Source organism: Carettochelys insculpta, chromosome 20 (genome assembly GCF_033958435.1).
Source record: "Carettochelys insculpta isolate YL-2023 chromosome 20, ASM3395843v1, whole genome shotgun sequence".
NCBI lineage: Eukaryota > Metazoa > Chordata > Testudines > Carettochelyidae > Carettochelys > Carettochelys insculpta.
In genome coordinates, this window is record NC_134156.1 from 2,005,945 (window position 1) to 2,025,119 (window position 19,175).

The window sequence follows — 19,175 nt, forward strand, 5'->3', positions numbered from 1 at the left end:
TGCTGCAAAAACAAGAAATGTTCTAATATTATTCAAACATACATAAAAGGAACATGAAGAACACAGATTTAATTTTCATTACAACTTCCCTTACAAAAATAATTTTAACTGGCATGATCATAAAATATTTTGAAAAAATCAAATTTGCAGAATTTTAAAACAGTGCACAGAATTTTTAGGTACAGAAGTCCAGCAGGAGTAACAGTAGGGCAAATAAGGCAGGGGGACCCTGACTCCGTAGCAAAGAAAGGGTTATAAAGGGAATCTTTGTTTCACTTTTCAGGGATATTCAGAACACATCCATGGAGATGGTGGCATCATCTGGTTCCTCCTCATCTTTTGTGTAAGAACACACATGAGGATACAAAATGGCCAGTGTTATGGTAAATTCCCAGGTACTAGAATATGGCAAAGATCACCAAGATGAAGATTCCCAGATTGTATAGCCAAGAAAGTTACCAATTGTTCTTTAGAAGTGTTCAAGAGGAGGGAAAGATTATTTTCATCTTAATAAAATTCTGGTGTCTTAATTTTGTAAGTTTGTCCCAAGCCTTTAGAAATCTCTTAGTTGAATATGTATGCTGTAGTTTAAAACCAATGGTTCCCAATATGCTAGTGTTGGATGCAGCCCACGTACCTTTATGACCTTGGGGAAGTCACTGGGTTACGGGTCTGTGCTTATTGGGCCATACTTGGCCTGCAGGTTGAGAACAACTGGTTTAAGTCCACTCAGTTAAAACAGATTTGGGGCTCCATTTTATATAGAACGTTTAAAAAAGTCAAATTAAAAGCTTGAGTTTTTAATTCTAGCAAACTCTCTTTTTATGCTGCGTAGCATTCCCTAATGTAACAGCCATCACCTGAAATGGACAAGGGTTTTGGGTTTTTTTGGTTGTTTTCATTTTTTTTGGTTTTGTTTTGTTTTTTTAAAGTAAACCATGTCTCCAGTCTTTCAGAAAGGGCACAGCTGACTCACCAAAATGCTACCAAAATGCAGACTAAATATTTTCAACTTCAAAATCCTGTATGTAATGTACACGTGTCATTTCAAAAATATTATTAAAGAGTTTTACACACTCACTTTAATGAGTTCAATAATATTTGAACAATTTCAAAATTTGTGCAAGTAGAGAAGCTGCTTTACAGTGCATGCTGCACATAATACCAACAGATTCATTCCTTCCACTTTTCTATACTGAAATGAAGTGCAAGACAGTTCTGTTTCATGACAGGAAATGGGTAATTATAAAACTAGAAGAGTAACATACCTTGTGGAACAAACCTAACTTCTAATAGACACTAAATTCTCAAACTTTCAACAAGATAAAAAAATAATTATTCTCAGATATTTAGACAGTATGCCTAATTTTAACAGTCACTGCTGTACCTAGAATTGTCACGCCTACCTGATTTAAGGCACCTGAGCCTTAATCCCTTCTTTCAGAGAGAATGCTCAATTCTCAGACTAACACCCTGCATTTTCTATTGTTCTCACTGCACTGCAGATTTCAACAAAACAAAATGGAATACTACCGATAAGCTTTCATCTGGAAATACAGAAGAAAGACGGAATCTAGATCTCCTGGTAGAAAATGAATCATTAAGGTTTAATATAACAAAAAGCATTTCACGGGTGTAATTAAACAAAACAGGACAGAAGCTGGCCTTATAATTGAAAATGTCAGTATGTTCAGATCAGTAAAATACAGTTCTCCCCACCTGTGATGCCTTTCCAATCCGAACAAGAGTAAAATCATGCTTGTTACAATGGAGTACGCAAAGGGCAGAGATCAGTTGATTACGGTGGTGCTATTTCAACAGTGTCACTTTATGGAGTCCCAGCTTTATCTTAAATGTTTTCCCCAACAAACAACACACAATCATACCTTCAGAACAGTCAAAATCTGGTACAAGTCAAAGTATTATATTTTGTGAAAACTTATTTCAAAAGATTTTTCAGACATGGCGATACTGGCAAAAGAAAGCACTCACATTATGATACCTCATATGTAACCGAGTTCACCAAAAGACATTTCACACAAGTGAGATAACACGTCATCACACAAAATTCTAAGTAACACAAAGTTGGAGACAAAAGGCTGAATGATTCATTTCATATTTAAAATGACATTACACTGCTGAAGCAGGATACAGGTCTCGATGTTGGCCCCAACAATATAACCCGTAACATCAAAGTTAATTCTAATGAACTTGCCCTGGAAAAAAAATAAAAAAATTGTACATATATTATATATAAATTTTGTCAGTGGCTGAAAATTAGAACTCTTTCCAGTTTAAAAAGGGCACACAACAGAACTCAAGAGTTCGAACATCTTTGGAATGGAGATTGTTCTTAACGCCGAACAAAAAATATTATGCCTGTTCTTTCAAAAGTTCACAACACAACATACTGAACTGAATACAGCTTTGAAAATTTACACAAAAATTTGAACTTTTAACCTTTAGGGATAAAATATATATTTGCATCATCACACAGGGGTCTGAAACTCCAGTAGTTCTATTACCACCTCCCAAAATGTAGGTGTGAATGAGATCTCTACTGAGGGCTCAAAGGGCCGCGGTCTTAGCACCACAGTCTACACTGGACAAACTGCTAGGTCCCACTACTGAAAAAAGGGTTTCTAACACAGGGTCTGCACCTGCCTGAAAGACTGTGACATAAAAGCAGTTAGAAGCATATAGGTCTTGGATTTGGGCTCTTTTGCAAAAGACTGGCAGAGCCCATCCATCAGAGATGACAGGGCCAGATTGTATCAAGTGCGCTTTTAGAGGTACAGATAATCTCCGACTTACTAACAGGTTATGTTCACAACACCTGGTCGTAACTCAATTTAGTCGTAAATCTGAAATACCCGTATACTGTAATCCCTTGAGGTATGCGACAGTTATGTACCTTGAATTTTGCATATGTCGGGGAGGACTTGGGTTGGGGCCCTGGGCGGCAACAAGGGGGTTAAGGCAGCAGGGGTGGTGGGAGTGTGCACCTGAGCTGGAGCTTGCAGGGGTTTAGACAACTTCAGTTGGTATAAGCTCTTGAATGATATGTGGTTAGGAAATTCTCTAAACTACTGTATACACAAGCCACAATTCACATCTATTGTGCAATTACTAGCTTGCGTCAGTTTATATGCAGGATACCCTGTCATCTGAGGAAAATTTTCCACTATGCATTTCACGTAAACAATATAATTGTCTGCTCGTGAACAGATGAGCCCAGGAGTTTGGTATTAAAGCAACTGTTTGCCTAACCCACATAGTGACAATAATATCTTTAGTAAGTTAAATATGCTGGACCCAGCATTGTAATAAAAAACTTAACAGTTTCAATATACAAACTTCAGCTGAATTCAAGGAAGTAGAATGTACAGGAAACCTCTAAATACCAATAAAGTAGGGTCTCATAACCAGAGTTATCATATGAGAAGGCAATATGTACATTTCTGTGAAAAGCATCTAGATTTTAGTTTTTTTGAACTTACAAAACGGGAAGAGTTGTCATTTTTCACAGTCTTTGCATTACCAAAGGATTCCAGAATAGGGTTTGCCTGCAGAAGCTGGCGTTCCAGTTCTCCCTAAAATAACCACATAAACACAAAAGCAAAACTTATATGAAACCAAGGTATATGTCAGATTGTCCCTGATTCATTTCTTTTCTGCTCATTTCACCCCAGCTGCCTGACAAGATCTTCAAAAACACACTGCCTCTAAGTTGTTTGAATTCTTGCTCTCTGTTGATACTCTTCACTGGAATAGAGAAGATGGTATCTATTATGAAGAAAAGTGAGCTTAGGATGTGGATGTTAAAAAACCCCTGAAGATAGAAAGGTGAATTCAGTTTTAAAGCTAATGAATTAGGCACAGAATTTAGAGCAAAGCCCATATGCTATTTTTGGAGGTAAAAATCATTTGACAAAGTAAGGAATAATCTTTGGATTTCTGTGTAAGGTGGTTCTGCAAATTAGATTATTAGGACTGTTAATGGTCAGTAACTGAACCATGATCATGTAGGACAGCAGGTGTTTTAATATACACTATCGGTCAGCAAGCTATTAATTCTCATAGTTAACTTAGGATCTTGGACAGAATTTGTAGTATCTGAGCACATTTAACTGGAAAGAGAAAGAATTGTGCCACAAATGGCAGTGAAGTTAAGTAATGCCAAACGGCAAGATTAATTATTTTCCAACTTGCAGCATGCCAGCATAAGCTACACATAGCTGTGCTATTATTTAAAGACATCCCATTTTTTCCAAAGTTTCCTGAAGTTTCAGATAGTGAATTTGGAATTCATATGGAGCAAGAACCTAAAGGAACTGCATAAGACCTTTTACAATTGCTGTCCATTAGAAGGTCTGGTTAGTATAACAAGTCTGTGCTGCATCCATGAGCCCAAATAAGCAGCAAGTGTGCTTGAAGGTGTGATGCTACTTCATTGCCCAGAAGGATGGTAACAAAAATTGGAATTATTATTCTGGAATGTAATCACAAACAGTTTCTATAAATCTGCTTTTTCCAAAAATATACCATTTATACCACATGAAGGAATAACACTCTTGGACTGAACAACTGAGAATGGAACACATAACACATCTCTGTTAGTCCTTACACACATTAATGATTGCACAAATTGTTTTAAAACTCATTTCGACTAATACCTGTTAGATGCTTTTATTTTTAAAACTAACATATGCCAGATTTGCCGAAAATTGATTTCTGCTCATTTTTTACCTGTTACTTGACCTCAGTTAGGCTGCTCAAACTCTGAGTCACTTTAAAAAACAGATTTCCTTTCAAAGTGAGTATCTTTAGAATACTAAAGTTTCTTTTAAAAAAATGCAGAGTAGCCTCTGAAGACCAATCAACCACTCATCCTTTACAGAGGCCCTACACCATACCTTTTCCACCAGCATTTAAAAACAGGGGAAAAAGTGTTCCTCAACACTATGCCAACACAAGAGAAACCAGCCTGGAGAAAGATTTTTAGCACATCATGTAAAGTGGTAGATTATTACTGCTACTTAGGCAGTATGTAAAAAAAAAATTGTTTGTTCACTTTCTGATCTCAACAAGCTAGCAGACAGCAGCTCGTTCATATTTTTGTAAAATCATTATTAGATGTCAGAGACTTTTAGAGAAGCTTACTTCCCATTTTGTACTCAGCATGAAACAGACTAAATTACATATGTGAAATAAAGTAAGCCATCACCTGTCAAAAAAAAAAAAAAAAAAAAAAAAGGGTGCACATAAGTTGTTGCTCATTGAAGCTTACTGATTTTTCGAACTTCTGCTTGGCCTGGAAACAACAGATATTGGTTTCCAAAGTTTGGCCTAATGATAGCACACTGCATTGCCACTAAGCATCCGGGTCAACTACAGACCTGTGTTCTACACACTTCCAAGTCTGCCTAAGACAAACCAAACTATTAGAAGCACAAAGAAATAGTCTGGTCTGATAAAAGGAAACATTTGCATTACACCTAATTTCAGATAGCCCTGAAACGTAATCTCCAATTTGGTTTGGAGAAACTATACTAACACTCATCTACGGAGAGAGTGTTGCTCTCTATTCAATGGATTTTTAATGTTTGAAGTGAACAGAGTTGAGAAACTGCTCAGTAGAAAGCAGAAATAGAACTTGATATGGTTCTTTAAGAATCAGGATAGGAATAGTGAGGAAGGTAAAGAGAAGCAGCTTGATTACAGCCTAATGATCTTCCCTATTTGAGGTTTTTTGGTGTTCATTAGAATGAAGTATCCACAAATCACTAGAGAACTAACCTCAATTATTGTCTAGTACAATTTAAAATAGCTTTCATAGTTTTAAATTCAATTAATTTATAAAATGACTATTTTGAAACATTTTCTAAAGGTTTTAGAATGAAAGCAAGACTTGTCTATATTCCTCTACTTGTCAAATAGACCTTGGAAAAAGCAGCATCAATATATGGTGAAAAGTGAAGTCATGCAATAATTCATGCAGGTCAATAGGGCAATGTTAGAGCAAGGACAAGAGAGAGTTATTTCAGTTTTAGAAAACCAGCATCCCTGTGATTGGGTTCATTGTGAAATTTGTGAGAGACAGGGAACTACATGCTACTCACATACAACAGGGATCCACTCTGTAGTTCAAAATGACAGTGAAACAAAATGTTAATGGTCATGATTTATGCAATATACCAACACTTCTGGATTAGAATTTTAAATAGACCTATTAATGCATTTGAACAATGAGCATAATTCAAAACATTTTTTAATCCTGATGTGAACAGACCCATTTGCCAAATATAGCAATTTATCAGAACATTATGCATTAGCTTTGGTTTTACAATAAAGAAGCACTTGAGTACAAGACCTCAAGTAAATATTTCAGAACTGATCAAATCCTGTCGACTTTCAATGAGATTTAAGCATTTAAATACCTGTGTAGTTTCAAAGTGGGACTTCAGCACTTATGGAAATGTTACCATTATTGAACTCTGGTGATCACGATATGATAGACAAACTTACCTCCTGAAAGCAGTGATTACAGTGTATACTTTTCCTGCCACACTTGGGCATCTGAATTCTTTATCTTTAAATTCCCCATTTCTGCTAATTACAGGTCGTTCAGATCACAGCATGCTGTGTAAGTGGGAGACCAGACAACCACACTGACATCTCAGCAGTATTCCCTCAAGTTATAATCATGGGGAAGGGTTAAGCTCACTAATTATTGCTTCCTACCCCTTCCTTCTTGCCAAGAAAAAGGAGGCATCACCTTTATGACAACCATAGACAGCCTGAGAAATAAGAATAGCTCAAGCACACTTTGAAGATTTCAATCCATGCAGAACTGAGCAGCCACTAGGCTGTTGGGCCAGGTTATAGCAATTCATGTAAGATTTTGCACTTTAGGAGAAGTCGTAATTTTCCCCAAGCCCTATACAGTTGTGAAAAATATATGAATGTGTAGCCTGAACAGCTATGAAACATTCAGCACCTAATAATTTAGGATTAAATTAAAGTAAACTTAAGTGGCACATTAATATAAATATATGTTTAGCAGACCACTTAATAATGCCAATGAATTCTGCATTAATATCTAAACAGTACATTTACTAAAAGGCACACAGTGGAGGATTTAAATCAGTGGAAAAGATGGCACACTTGCTTTAGGACAGAGGGATCCCAGATTTTTAACTTGAGCACTGCAAGGTTGTCTAATACAAAGTCCATTACTCGTCAGTGCTTTTGCACAAATGAATAATACGTTTTGTTAAGATTACTTGTCCTAGTCTGGTACTGTTCTATGTAAACATGTCATCACATGAATAGTATACAGACATTTAAAACTGATTGCTCACCTCATCATACAAAAATAGAAAAAAAAATATGAATTAACCCATATAAACTTAGAAGCATAAAGAAAAACACTTGCCTGATGTTTCACGGGTTTAGGTGATTCGGGCTGTTCGTTGCAAACAAACAAATGCAGGTGTTAGCAAGTCTGCGTTTTTCCAGATGCAAACTATACCTCATATTGATCACGTGTGTTAGTTTAACACAACAGTTTTTGAAAATTATTTTATCCAGATACAGTACCTAGAAGTAGAGCTATTCTATTTCATTTGTCATTTCATACTCTACTTATTCATGCATATTCAAGGAACTAATGCCACATGAAGTACATTTGCCAGAGAGTTAAGTCTTCCTTCACAGCACAACAGGCTACTGCAGAGGCAAGAATTTAACTAGTTATTATAAGCGTACAAATTCTCAGTAATTCTAACTAAAAATATATCTAAAACTGAGTTTTCCTCTGCTGGCTTAAATCACTAGATATTGTAGTTGTTCTGCAGTATTGCATTCAGCATTCTTCTAAAGAAACTAGCCTGGTCCTAAGAGATACCTAACAGGCAGGTGGTCTGAGCACTTGCTTCTTCCCCAACCTCTTTCAAAAGCAATGTTTTTTGCAGTATAGGTCTGGATCCTTTTTGGAATTAAACGTGCAACTTCCTGTTTGGATCTCACACTAAGAGCTGGGGGGTGGGGGGGCAAGGTGTTCTAAGAGTGATTTTTCTCCCTAGGAGAAATTAAATGTGGTTGGAAGATACTTAATTGGAGTTGAGGGAGAAAATGCTGTCAAGAAATGAGAGAGAACTGCATAGAGACTGGAAATTTTCCAATTTTTTATTTTGACAGAAAACAAGATTAAATTATTGGATTTTTTTGAAAAATAAAAATTGATTTTTTTCTTCTGCCAGCTCTAGTACTATTTAAGTCTTGATTCTAAAACCTTTGCTCACATAGAGAATACAAAAGGCTGAAAGTGACTATTTTAAATCCTATGGTTAAATCAGCCTTGATTACACTACACTTGATTACAGATATAGAGAAGTTGTTGTTCCCTTTATTCTGCACTGGTGAGGCCACATCTGTAGTACTGTATCAGAGGGGTAGCCGTGTTAGTCTGGATCTGTAGAGCAACGAAGGGTCCTGTGGCACCTTATAGACTAACAGAAAAGTTTAGAGCATGAGCTTTCGTGAGTTAACTCACTGAAACACATCTGAAGAAGTGAGTTAACTCACGAAAGCTCATGCTCTAAACTTTTCTGTTAGTCTATAAGGTGCCACAGGACCCTTCGTTGATCTGTAGCACTGCGTCCAGCTCTGCACCCCCCAATATAGAAAGTGTGTGGATGTGATGGAGCAAGTTCAGCAGAGGGCAACAACAATTATTAGGGAGCAGAGGCACATGGATTTATGAGATGCGGCTGAGGGATTTGGGCTTATTTAGTTTGCAGAAGAGAAGACTGCGGGGTGATTCAATAGCCTTCAACTTCCTGAAGGGGTGCTCTAAAGAGGATGGAGAGAAACTGTTCCGTGGCAACAGATGGCAGAACAAGGAGCAATGGCCTGAAGTTACAGAAGGAGAGTAATAGGTTGGATATTAGGAAAAACTACTTCACCAGGCGGGTGGTGGAGCAATGAAATGCTTTTCCTAGAGAGGTGGTGGAATCTCCATCCCTAGAGGTTTTTAAACCTCAGCTTGACAGAGTCGTAGCTGGGATGATTTAGCTGGGGTTGAGTCTACTTGAAGCAGGAGGCTGGACTCTATGACCTCTTCAGGTCCCTTCCAGCCCTGTTATTCTATGACACTATCATTTTATTAAAAAAAAAAACCACACACCCAACACCAAGTCAAACATATGCTGTAACCTCTATGTTCAAAAAAATAAGGCTATCTGATAGCAAGGAAAAATGCCTCTCAAGAGGTTCTTAATCAAGCAAGCTAGCTGCTCAGTCACTTTGAGGTTTTGTTCACTTTGGACCAATCAGCAATTCCCATGAACATGCCTCATGAGACAATCCTGACGCTACAGAGGCTAGTCTAGACAAGATCTTTAACTGAAATACATTAATACCCCTTCTTTTATAGTTATTTGTCAGTCGGGCTCACAGAAATTTATGTGCCCCAGACTCCTAAATGACCTCCTCAAAGACTGAACTCTCAACCCTTGGTTTATGAGGTCAATACTCCAACCACTGGGCTACCCCCTTCTGTTAAAACTAGTTAAAACTACTGAAAGCTTATGTGTACCAGCCCTATACTAAAGGTTTTAGGACTTCTTTTAAAAATAAAAAAGGTTATTTGCAAAATATAGATTGTGTCTATTTTCATAAATACTTTCCATTTGAACTAGATGCGAGATGTATTATTTTACTTCTTAAAATAGAAATGCTCCTGGTTTTGAAGGCTCCCAGCCCCTCCTACTCTTCAGAAGACTCCCTGGCTTTGTTAAAACAAAAAAGCAGTCTAGTAGCACTTTAAAGACTAACAAAATAATAATTATTTTCTTAGTCTTTAAAGTGCTACTAGACTGCTTTTTTGTTCTGATAGTCTACAGACTAGTACGGCTCTCTCTCTGTAGCTTTGTTAACTGTTGCAAACATATTCAGTTTCATGCCCCTAATTCTGCTCCATTTCTCTCCCTGCACCGTGAATTTATAAACTCTGTATTGGAATTTTTAACACACCATGGAAGCACACAAGCATTTTGTCAATATTTGACTTCTCTCCACTTTTGGAATTGTATATCAAAAGGTTACCATAAGAACATTAAGGTTGCAAAGTAAGCTTCAGATAAAAGCTAATCAAAATTCTAGCACTGCCTGTCCATGCAGTCTTCCACTATATGATCATACTCTTCCTGCAAGGTCTCTGATTTATTGCACAGAAGGGCTCTATGCACTTCTACCCAGCTCCAGGTCCCCTCGCCCACTCTCCAGTTAGTCTTTCCAACACCTCCCAGATCTCTTGGTGCCATCTGTGTTCACTGCTGGCACATAATGGATATTGAGCAAAGACAAGTAACCTGTTGTGTTGCTCACATCCATTCCGCGTCTCTAAGAATGCCAGTTACACACCTCAAAGAACGGCTTTTTCCAATGTTTGCTCATCTCCATCCCACAATAGGTGACTATCAGCAGTGTCCACTCGGAGGCGGGTAGGAGTTATGAATGAGAAGGCTGCAGGATCCCCCTGCTGAAGCCAGCATCCTCCCTAGCTTGGGAGATGGTGTAGTCTGTGGCAGAAGTATGTACTGATGACCATATAGCCACCTGATGCTTTGGATATGGATGTGATCCAGGAACACCATCACCAAAGCCTGTGCCCCAGTCAAGTGTGCCCACACAGTCGGGGGGGCGGGGGGGTAATGCAGGTCATAGCGGGCACAGATGCACATAATGATCCTGTTTCAAACTCTCTGGGTAGAGACAGCTGACCCCTCATTCACTCAGCTGTGGAGATGAACAGGAGTGCAGATTTTCAGAAAGGCTTTGTTCTCTCTAGGTAAAAGGTCAGAGCCCACCACACATTCAGTAAATCAAGGCACTTCTCATTAGAAAAAACAAGATTTAGGACAGAACCAGTAGGAAAATGTCCTAAGGAAAAAAAAGCTCAGAGTCAAGTAATTAAAAAACACAACATAATACAGTATAACCCAGGTTATCTGGAATTTGGATAACTGGCACCTGCTCCGCTGGTAGCACACAGCCAGCACTGCCACAGGGCTAGGGAGGCTGGCAGCTGTGGGAGCTGGTGGCTGCAGGACCATCTGTCCAGCCTGCAGCTTCAGTGAAGCCAGGAGCCACCTGCCTGGCCAGGGCCAGTATCAGTGGCTGCTCGGCCCCCTGCAGTGGCTGTCTTCATTCCAAGGTCCAGCACATTTGACTATCTAGCACCCAGGAAACAGAGCTTTTAAATGTATACACCACACACATGCACATAGAGCTGGCAAAAGTACGGTTGCACTGGCAACCTTTTTTTTTGTTTGCATATCCTAAATTATGAGTGCTAGTGCTAAACTTTGCAACCTTAGGGTTTTTTTAAATGAGTGTATACTCACACAGGCAAAAATATACAAATAAACTGATAAAATTCCCTTACTGTATCCCTTTTCCCACATCTATTAGTGTAAACTCAACTCCACTTGACACCCTCCCTGCAGCTCAGCATAAGCCAAAAGAGATCAAGAGGGAGACAGTAAAGTGATAAAACAAAAACGAGTGTATTACCACGTACTGCCATAAAAAAATCAAATGTTAGCAAAGTAGGAATCCCAATATTTAATACATTTTAGTTTTTTTTTTAAACTTCAGTTACATTAACTGTGTGCTTGACTTTGCCACTTCAATGCATTTCCTTCAGACTAATTTTTTTAAAGTTATGTTGCTTTAGGCAACCTCAATTCTGCTCCCCTCCCTAATATCCTTTAGGTTATGGATTACAAATGGCATTTTCCTACACATTGCACAGGACTTTGCCTCATTCCCTGCTCACAAGAGATGGCACATGGTAAATGAGGCATTTCTTCTGACCCTCATCCTTCAGGTGCCACTTCATGCCTGTGCACTGCTCACCACCCAAAGCTTAACACAGAACGTAAAAGCTTACTTTCACCACAGGCTGTTTTATGGCAACTACTGCAATACCCAAGTGCCACACACACTATTGATGAATTTATTCCCAGCAAGACAACAATTATATTATCCCATTTTACTCAAGAGAACTCAGGCAAAAAGAGATTAAGATGAAATTTCACAAGAGTCCACTAATTTGTCACGATTGGGAATCCAACCTGACACTACCAGTATGCTTTTCCCTTCTATATACTTATCTTCATGGCACCTCATACACAAAGTCTGTACACTGCACAGACATTAAGTAAAAATCAATCTTCACAGCATCCCTGGGAGATATGGGCAGTTTCACAGATGAGGAAACAGAGAAAGGAGTGGTGACTTGCCTAAAGCTACATGGTATGTCAATGGCAGCGCAGAGCCAGGATTGTCCTTAACAAAAAAATATTTAAATGAAGTAATTAAACTGGAGGAAATATGACTTTCCCAAAGCAAACCCTGAAAACAGGAACCAAGTCTCATTATACCACTTAAATCACACCCTTGTGGCCCTCCTGGCACAAGACTCAAATCACCACAAGGCACTTCCTGCCATTTATAACTGACCGAGACACTGTGCGTAACATAAATGCTCCGCACAAGCATAGGCGCTGACTCTGGATGCTCCAGGGCCAGAACACCGACAGACAAGAAAAAAGACAGAGTTAGTGTGTGCTTAGCAGCGCTTGCATAATTACACTGCGCACAAAGGCAAATTAAATGTTTGCTGATGTTGAGGTCATAATTTAAAATTCTCTCCCCACACACGACCTGTCAAAGACTCTCCCAGGAATGCACAGGAACCCAGGAGACTCCCTCTGGTCTCTCCCCTACACCATGGTTTCCCAAACTGCAGGGCATACACCAGGGAAGAGGGAGGGCACTGAAGAAATTATGTGGGGGGGGCGCAAGGTGACCCAGCCCCCCCACCCCCAGCCATTCCCTCCCATCCCAAGAAAGAGCCATATTTTGCTTCCGGCTCTCAGCCCCTGCCATTTCACATGGGCAACCTGGCTCAGCTGCTACAAAAAGCAGGCAGGCAGGGAAGGCCCACGTGGAGCTAGCTGCCCTCCTGCAAAGGTGAGAGAATGTAGGTTAGTGGGGGAGGGGGATCAGGTTATATGGGGAGATGGCAATGCCTGGCTTTGGGGGAGGGCAGGGGTCTGGAAAGCAGCCCCAGCAGCATGGGGCTCAGGCATCTGGCCAGCTTAGACTGCACCAGGCATCCACAAGGTGGGGCCTGTGCCATTAGCGTGGATCGTCCATAGTCAGTCTCCTAGGATTTCCCAACTTATGAAGAAAATGCAGAAGCATCCCTCATGTTAAATTCATTTGTTTCTCCTGTTTCTGATGTTCAAATTACATTTTTAATCAAATTTTCAGGCCAAGAACTATTTGTACTTATTTTTAATTTTAAACAATATTTTTGTATCAAGGTTTTGTTTATTTTAAATTACAAATTGAAATTTTTTGTTAAAAGGGGGATGGAAAATGGTAAAGAGGTGCAGGGGCTGAGGGTTTCTCAAAAAAAAAAAAAAAAAAATCAAATGGGGGGGGGGCATGATGCCAAAAAATGTGGGAACCACTGCCCTACTCTCTCTTCCAGGTTCTCCTTAAGCCTCTCCTGCTGCTATTGTTTCCCTTCAGCATTGCCAACTCACATGTAAATTGAGAGTCAATAGTTCTGGCTCCTGCTTTCCTGGGATTTTGAGCCATCATATGCTCTGGGTTCAAGACACACAAGTGTCCATCTGACAACTTAAAATGGGGAACTAAACCATAGGGCTCGCTACTGGTTCCCTTTTTGACAAATGGTTCAATGCAGAGACTGCCTTGTGTGTCATACAACTTGTGGTCCCACAGCAAAATACAAAGCATATGAACAGCAGTATTTTTGGTAGTTAACGGGTCTCCTAGAGTGAAATCAAATAGTGGACTCACTATGACCTGAAACCCACTTATATCTTTTGACTCCGAACTGCATAACACAAATACCCCACCAACATGTATGTCAGATATTTGCTGAATTCCAGCAGCCTTTTTTTTTTTTTTTTTTTTAATTAAAAAGGCATTACTGCAAGAGTCGAAGCCATAAGACAGTGATTTAACCAATCACTTAAGTTTTCCCAATACCATGTCATATAAAGATATCAATCTTAGCAAAGTACTTAGACGAGAGTTTCTTGCTCTCATCTATGCAAAAGCATGGTGCTTCACAGTCAATTTTTTTCATTCTATTAAAAAAGCAATCATGTTTTCCAAATTATTCTTGTTAAAACAGACAGTGTTAGCTTAGCCATATCAACATATATATATTTTAATTCTAAAAATTAGCTTTTAATCCTCTTACCTGTGGCAACATTTTGGGTTATTTACACAAAATAAAGCTTGGTACTGGAAAAGAGCAATATCACTGAAAATAAAGAAAAACTTACTGGAATATTATGGTCCTTTCTTCCTTTATGGGAGGAAGCAACATGAGCAAGGTACTGAATAACTTTCTTGGTGTTTTCGGTCTTCCCAGCACCAGATTCACCTCTGCAAGACACAGGTCACATTTTATTCCCAAAGTTCAGTTTTAACAAGCATAGTCTTGTATGGAGACTACCTAATTTCATTTCTGTCTCAGGCTTACACTGCATAACTGTCTGAAGGAGAAAGTATTCGTGTTAAAGGTTGAATAGTAACAGAGGACGCCGTGCTAGTCTATACACTATCAAAACAAAAAGCAGTCAAGTAGCACTTTAAAGACTAGCAAAATAGTTTATTAGGTGAGCTTGAATGGGACAGACCCACTTCTTCAGACCATAGCCAGACCAGAACAGACTCAATATTTAAGGTACAGAGAACCAAAAACAGTAAGCAAGGAGGACAAATCAGAAAAAGATAATCAAGGTGAGCAAATCAGAGAGTGGAGGGGTGGTGGGGGGAAGGTCAAGAATTAGATTGAGCCAAGTATGCAGACGAGCCCCTATAGTGACTCAGAAAGTTCCCATCACGATTTAAACCATGTGTTAATGTGCCAAATTTGAATATAAAAGCTAGCTCGGCTGTTTCCCTTTCCAGAACGGTGCGATAATTCCTTTTCAGTAACACACATACCTTTAGGTCATTGACAGAATGCCCCATTCCATTAAAGTGTTGACTAACTGTTAACTAAATGTTGTCTAACTAATCTATTAGAATTCTTTGAAGGGGTTAATAAACGTGCGGACAAGGGGCACCCAGTGGACATAATATACCTAGATTTCCAGAAAGCCTTTGACACAGTCCCACACCAAAGGCTTTTATGTAAATTAGGCGGTCATGGGATAGGAAAAAAAGATCCTTTCATGGATTGGGAATTGGTTAAAAGACAGAAAACAAAGGGTTGGAATAAATGGTAAATTTCCACAATGGAGGGGGGTGACTAGTGGTGTTCCCCAGGGGTCAGTCCTGGGACCGATCTTGTTCAACTTGTTCATCAATGATCTAGAAAATGAGGTAAGCAGTGAGCTGGCAAAGTTTGCAGATGACACCAAGTTGTTCAGGACAGTCAAAACCAAAAGGGATTGTGAAGAACTACAAAAAGATCTCAGCAAACTGAGTGATTGGGCAGCAAAATGGCAAATGAAATTTAATGTGGGTAAGTGTAAGGTAATGCACGTTGGAAAAAATAACCCAAATTACACGTACAACATGATGGGGTCAAATTTAGCTACGACAGATCAGGAAAGGGATCTTGGAGTTATAGTGGATAGTTCTCTGAAGACATCCACACAGTGTGCAGCGGCAGTTAGTAAAGCAAATAGGATGTTAGGAATTATTAAAAAAGGGATAGATAATAAGACAAAAGATATCATACTTCCCCTATATAAAACTATGGTACGCCCACATCTTGAGAACTGTGTGCAGATGTGGTCTTCTCACCTCAAAAAAGATATATTGGCATTAGAAAAGGTTCAGAAAAGGGCAACTAAGATGATTAGGGGTTTGGAACAGGTCCCATATGGGGAGAGGCTAGAGAGACTGGGACTTTTCAGTCTGGAAAAGAGGCGATTGAGGGGCGATATGATAGAGGTATATAAAAGCATGAATGGTGTGGAGAAAGTGAACATAGAAAAATTAATTTACCTTTTCCCATAATACAAGAACTAGGGGACACCAAATGAAATTGATGAGTAGTAGGTTCAAAACTAATAAAAGGCAATTTTTCTTCACACAGCGCACAGTCAACCTGTGGAACTCCTTGCCGGAGGAGGCTGTGAAGGCCAGCACTCTATTAGGGTTTAAAAAAGAGCTTGATATATTTTTGCAGGTTAGGTCCATAAATGGCTATTAGCCAGGGGTAAAGTATGGTGCCCTAGCCTTCACTACAAGGGCAGGAGATGGATGGCAGGAGATAAATCACTTGATCATTGGTCTTCTGTTCTCCTTCTCTGGGGCACCTGGCATTGGCCACTGTCGGCAGACGGGATACTGGGCTGGATGGACCTTTGGTCTGACCCAGTATGGCCATTCTTATGTTCTAACTGGTTTGTGGATCTGGAGTGTTTCTGAGTCACTCTAGGGGCTCGTCTGCATACTGGGCTCAATCTAATTCTTGACCTTCCTCCCCACCCCTCCACTCTGATTTGCTCACCTTGATTATCTTTTTCTGATTTGTCCTCCTTGCTTACTGTTTTTGGTTCTCTGTACCTTAAATATTGAGTCTGTTCTGGTCTGGCTATGGTCTGAAGAAGTGGGTCTGTCCCACAAAAGCTCACCTAATAAGCTATTTTGCTAGTCTTTAAAGTGCTACGTGACTGCTTTGTGTTTAAGGTTGTATTTAGGGAAGATGTGCCCACCTCAGGGTATTAGAGAGAGAAGGTGGGTGATTTAGAACTGTTTATTGGAACAGCCTCGGTTGCTCAGAGAAAAGCAACACCCAGAAAACAAAATTTCTAGTGAAAATATCAACATAATAGCACTTCATGTTCTAGGCGCCTGATTTTCAGACAACACTGAGCTTCCCCCAAATCCTGCTGAAGTCAGTAAGATTTCAAACTTTTAATCGTACTGCTGGGAGCAAGTACAATGCAATCCTCAGAGATAATATATATTATTTTAATGAATGCTGAGCTAGGTTTAAAGTAGGGTATGTCTGGATACATCCACAGGCACATACAGAAATAAGTCAGAGCGTAAAGTTGTAAACTCATTTTCCAAGGAGGAGGTCCCCACCTGCACCGAGCAGCCTGCATCCACGGCCACCATGGTCAGCCTGGTTTGAAGCGTTGGCCCCTAAGGCATGGCGGAAACGGCTTTGACACTTGCATTGTTGAGTGTACCAGTATGGCTTAGTGGTTTGAGCTTTGGCCTGCTAAACTCAGGGTTGTGAGCTGAATCCGAGTGGCCTATTTAGGGATCTGGGGCAAATAGATTTAAAATAAAAAAGTGAGATGGTGGTTTGTCCTGCCAAGAGGGCAGGGGAACTGGACTCGATGACCTCCTGAGGTCCCCTCCAGCTCTATGAGATGTGTGACTCTGCTGTGAGGAAGATCAAGCACTCCTACTCCTGCCTGAGCTGGCACCAACCGAGATGGCACCTGGGATGACACTGAAATCACTGCCGGTGCTAAAGGCAAAGGTGGTTGCACCATCACAGCCAGCTTGCCCTGGGACTGAGTAGGACTCAGCACCTGCCCCGGGCACTTCAATTTCCTTAGCAGTGGGAAGGGCACCATGACCTGGAGCAGGTTCTGCACCAGTCTGAATGCTGATGGCATCTCCAGTGAGCAGGCACTAGACCTCTGGACAGTCAGTCATCGATGCTCGGCCTTTAGAGGCATGTCCATGGTGCTGCGCACCTGACGGTGACTCAGCCTCCTCCTTCCACTTTGGTGCTGCAGAGGCTTGGCCCGTTATTCCTCTTCTTTTTGTGAGGCACCAGGGACTGAGGCTTATGTCTCCTAGGAGGTGGCCCTACACCATGGTGCTGAGCGCCTCTCTCCTTTGCTGGTGCCATGGCCAAGCTCAGTGCCAGCATAGTCCACACTAAAGATGCTGTACTCAGTCCAGCAGATGGGGACTTCTCTGGCTGCAGAGCTGCCTCCATCAAAGGACCTTAAGGCACTGACTGCACCCTGTCCTCTAAGGTCCTGGGGTTCCAATGTCCTACAAGTCTGACAGCAATCCTATTGGTGGCTCTTGTCTAAACACTTTAAGCAGGCAGGGTGTGGGTCACTTTTTGGCATGCACTTGCCACAGTTTTCACAGGTCTTGAAGCCTGGGAAAACTGGCATGCCCTGGTGCCAAGGCCAAGAGAAGGGTGAACCAGGCTCCATACTTAGGCCCATGCTCCAATATTTTGTAGTCTATAAGGTGCCAATGACTTCTCATTGTTTTCTCCAAGAAACTGTTTCAGAGATCCAAAGAGTTCAGGGTCCTTGAAAACTGCTTAATAAGTTGGTCATTATCTTTGGTATGCAAACACACTAAGAAGGCTGATTATGAAGACGAGTCTCTTTTTGCAGACCAGCTATTTAATAATGGAGGTTTCCCCGTAAGTATCAGTGTGGTTTCCTCAGCAAATAAGCAAGCCTGAGACTGTTTCAAGGTTCCAGTGCTTTTCAAAAAGTTACAATTTAGGCTGGACCTTTTTTCTAGGCTATGGACTATTCCAAAAAGGCTCAGAGGGTGCTTCTCTTCATAGGAAGAATTTGAAGCATGGCAAGGGCAAATGTGAACACATCTGTGGTCTGTCCAGGACACAGCCAAATCACTTTCCTCTACCTAATTAGCATTTCTCTTTTGTATCTATAAACTAGTAACACTATGAAAGGGAAGATGGAGAGATACCAGACTTACTGAGTTCTTTGTTTAATGTTCTTAAAACATGTATAGTTCTATAAACCTGGCATGTTCCTAGAGGAACACTTTATACACTGAACCAAACATTTATATTCTGAAACAAAACTAGAGTTCGTTGTTTAATCTCTAGCCTGAGGTATGTTTTTTAAAAAAAATGAAGGGTACATTAGAAAAATTTAACCTCTAAATGGAAATGGTTAAAAGGAAGCATAGTTACATTGCAAAGAATCCACTCTGAGGACCTAGTGAATAGATTTGTGGAGAGTGGAGTCCTGTTGTAAAGAAGAGTACAAACAGCCTTTTTGTACATACAGTCGACACATCAACAAGTTCTTACAAAAACTTGTACATCTCAAAGCAGATGAGGCCAAAAGCTGAGT

At 40.2% G+C, this 19,175-nt stretch overlaps 1 protein-coding gene across 4 annotated transcripts in view; it reads right to left on the bottom strand.

The window, feature by feature from the left end:
* The window catches only part of MYH10 (myosin heavy chain 10), a 112,325-nt gene that overhangs the window by 50,718 nt on the left and 42,432 nt on the right, over positions 1-19,175 (bottom strand). For 2 of the 4 annotated variants that reach the window (XM_075014217.1, XM_075014216.1), the window contains exons 5-9: positions 14,400-14,502; positions 7,439-7,468; positions 6,123-6,140; positions 3,501-3,593; positions 2,153-2,216 (exon numbers count right to left, since the gene is read on the bottom strand). In XM_075014217.1, the coding sequence (XP_074870318.1) occupies positions 2,153-2,216; positions 3,501-3,593; positions 6,123-6,140; positions 7,439-7,468; positions 14,400-14,502 (308 nt within the window). The remainder of the gene's footprint in view (positions 1-2,152; positions 2,217-3,500; positions 3,594-6,122; positions 6,141-7,438; positions 7,469-14,399; positions 14,503-19,175) is intronic. The other 2 variants (XM_075014218.1, XM_075014219.1) reach the window with 2 other exon arrangements.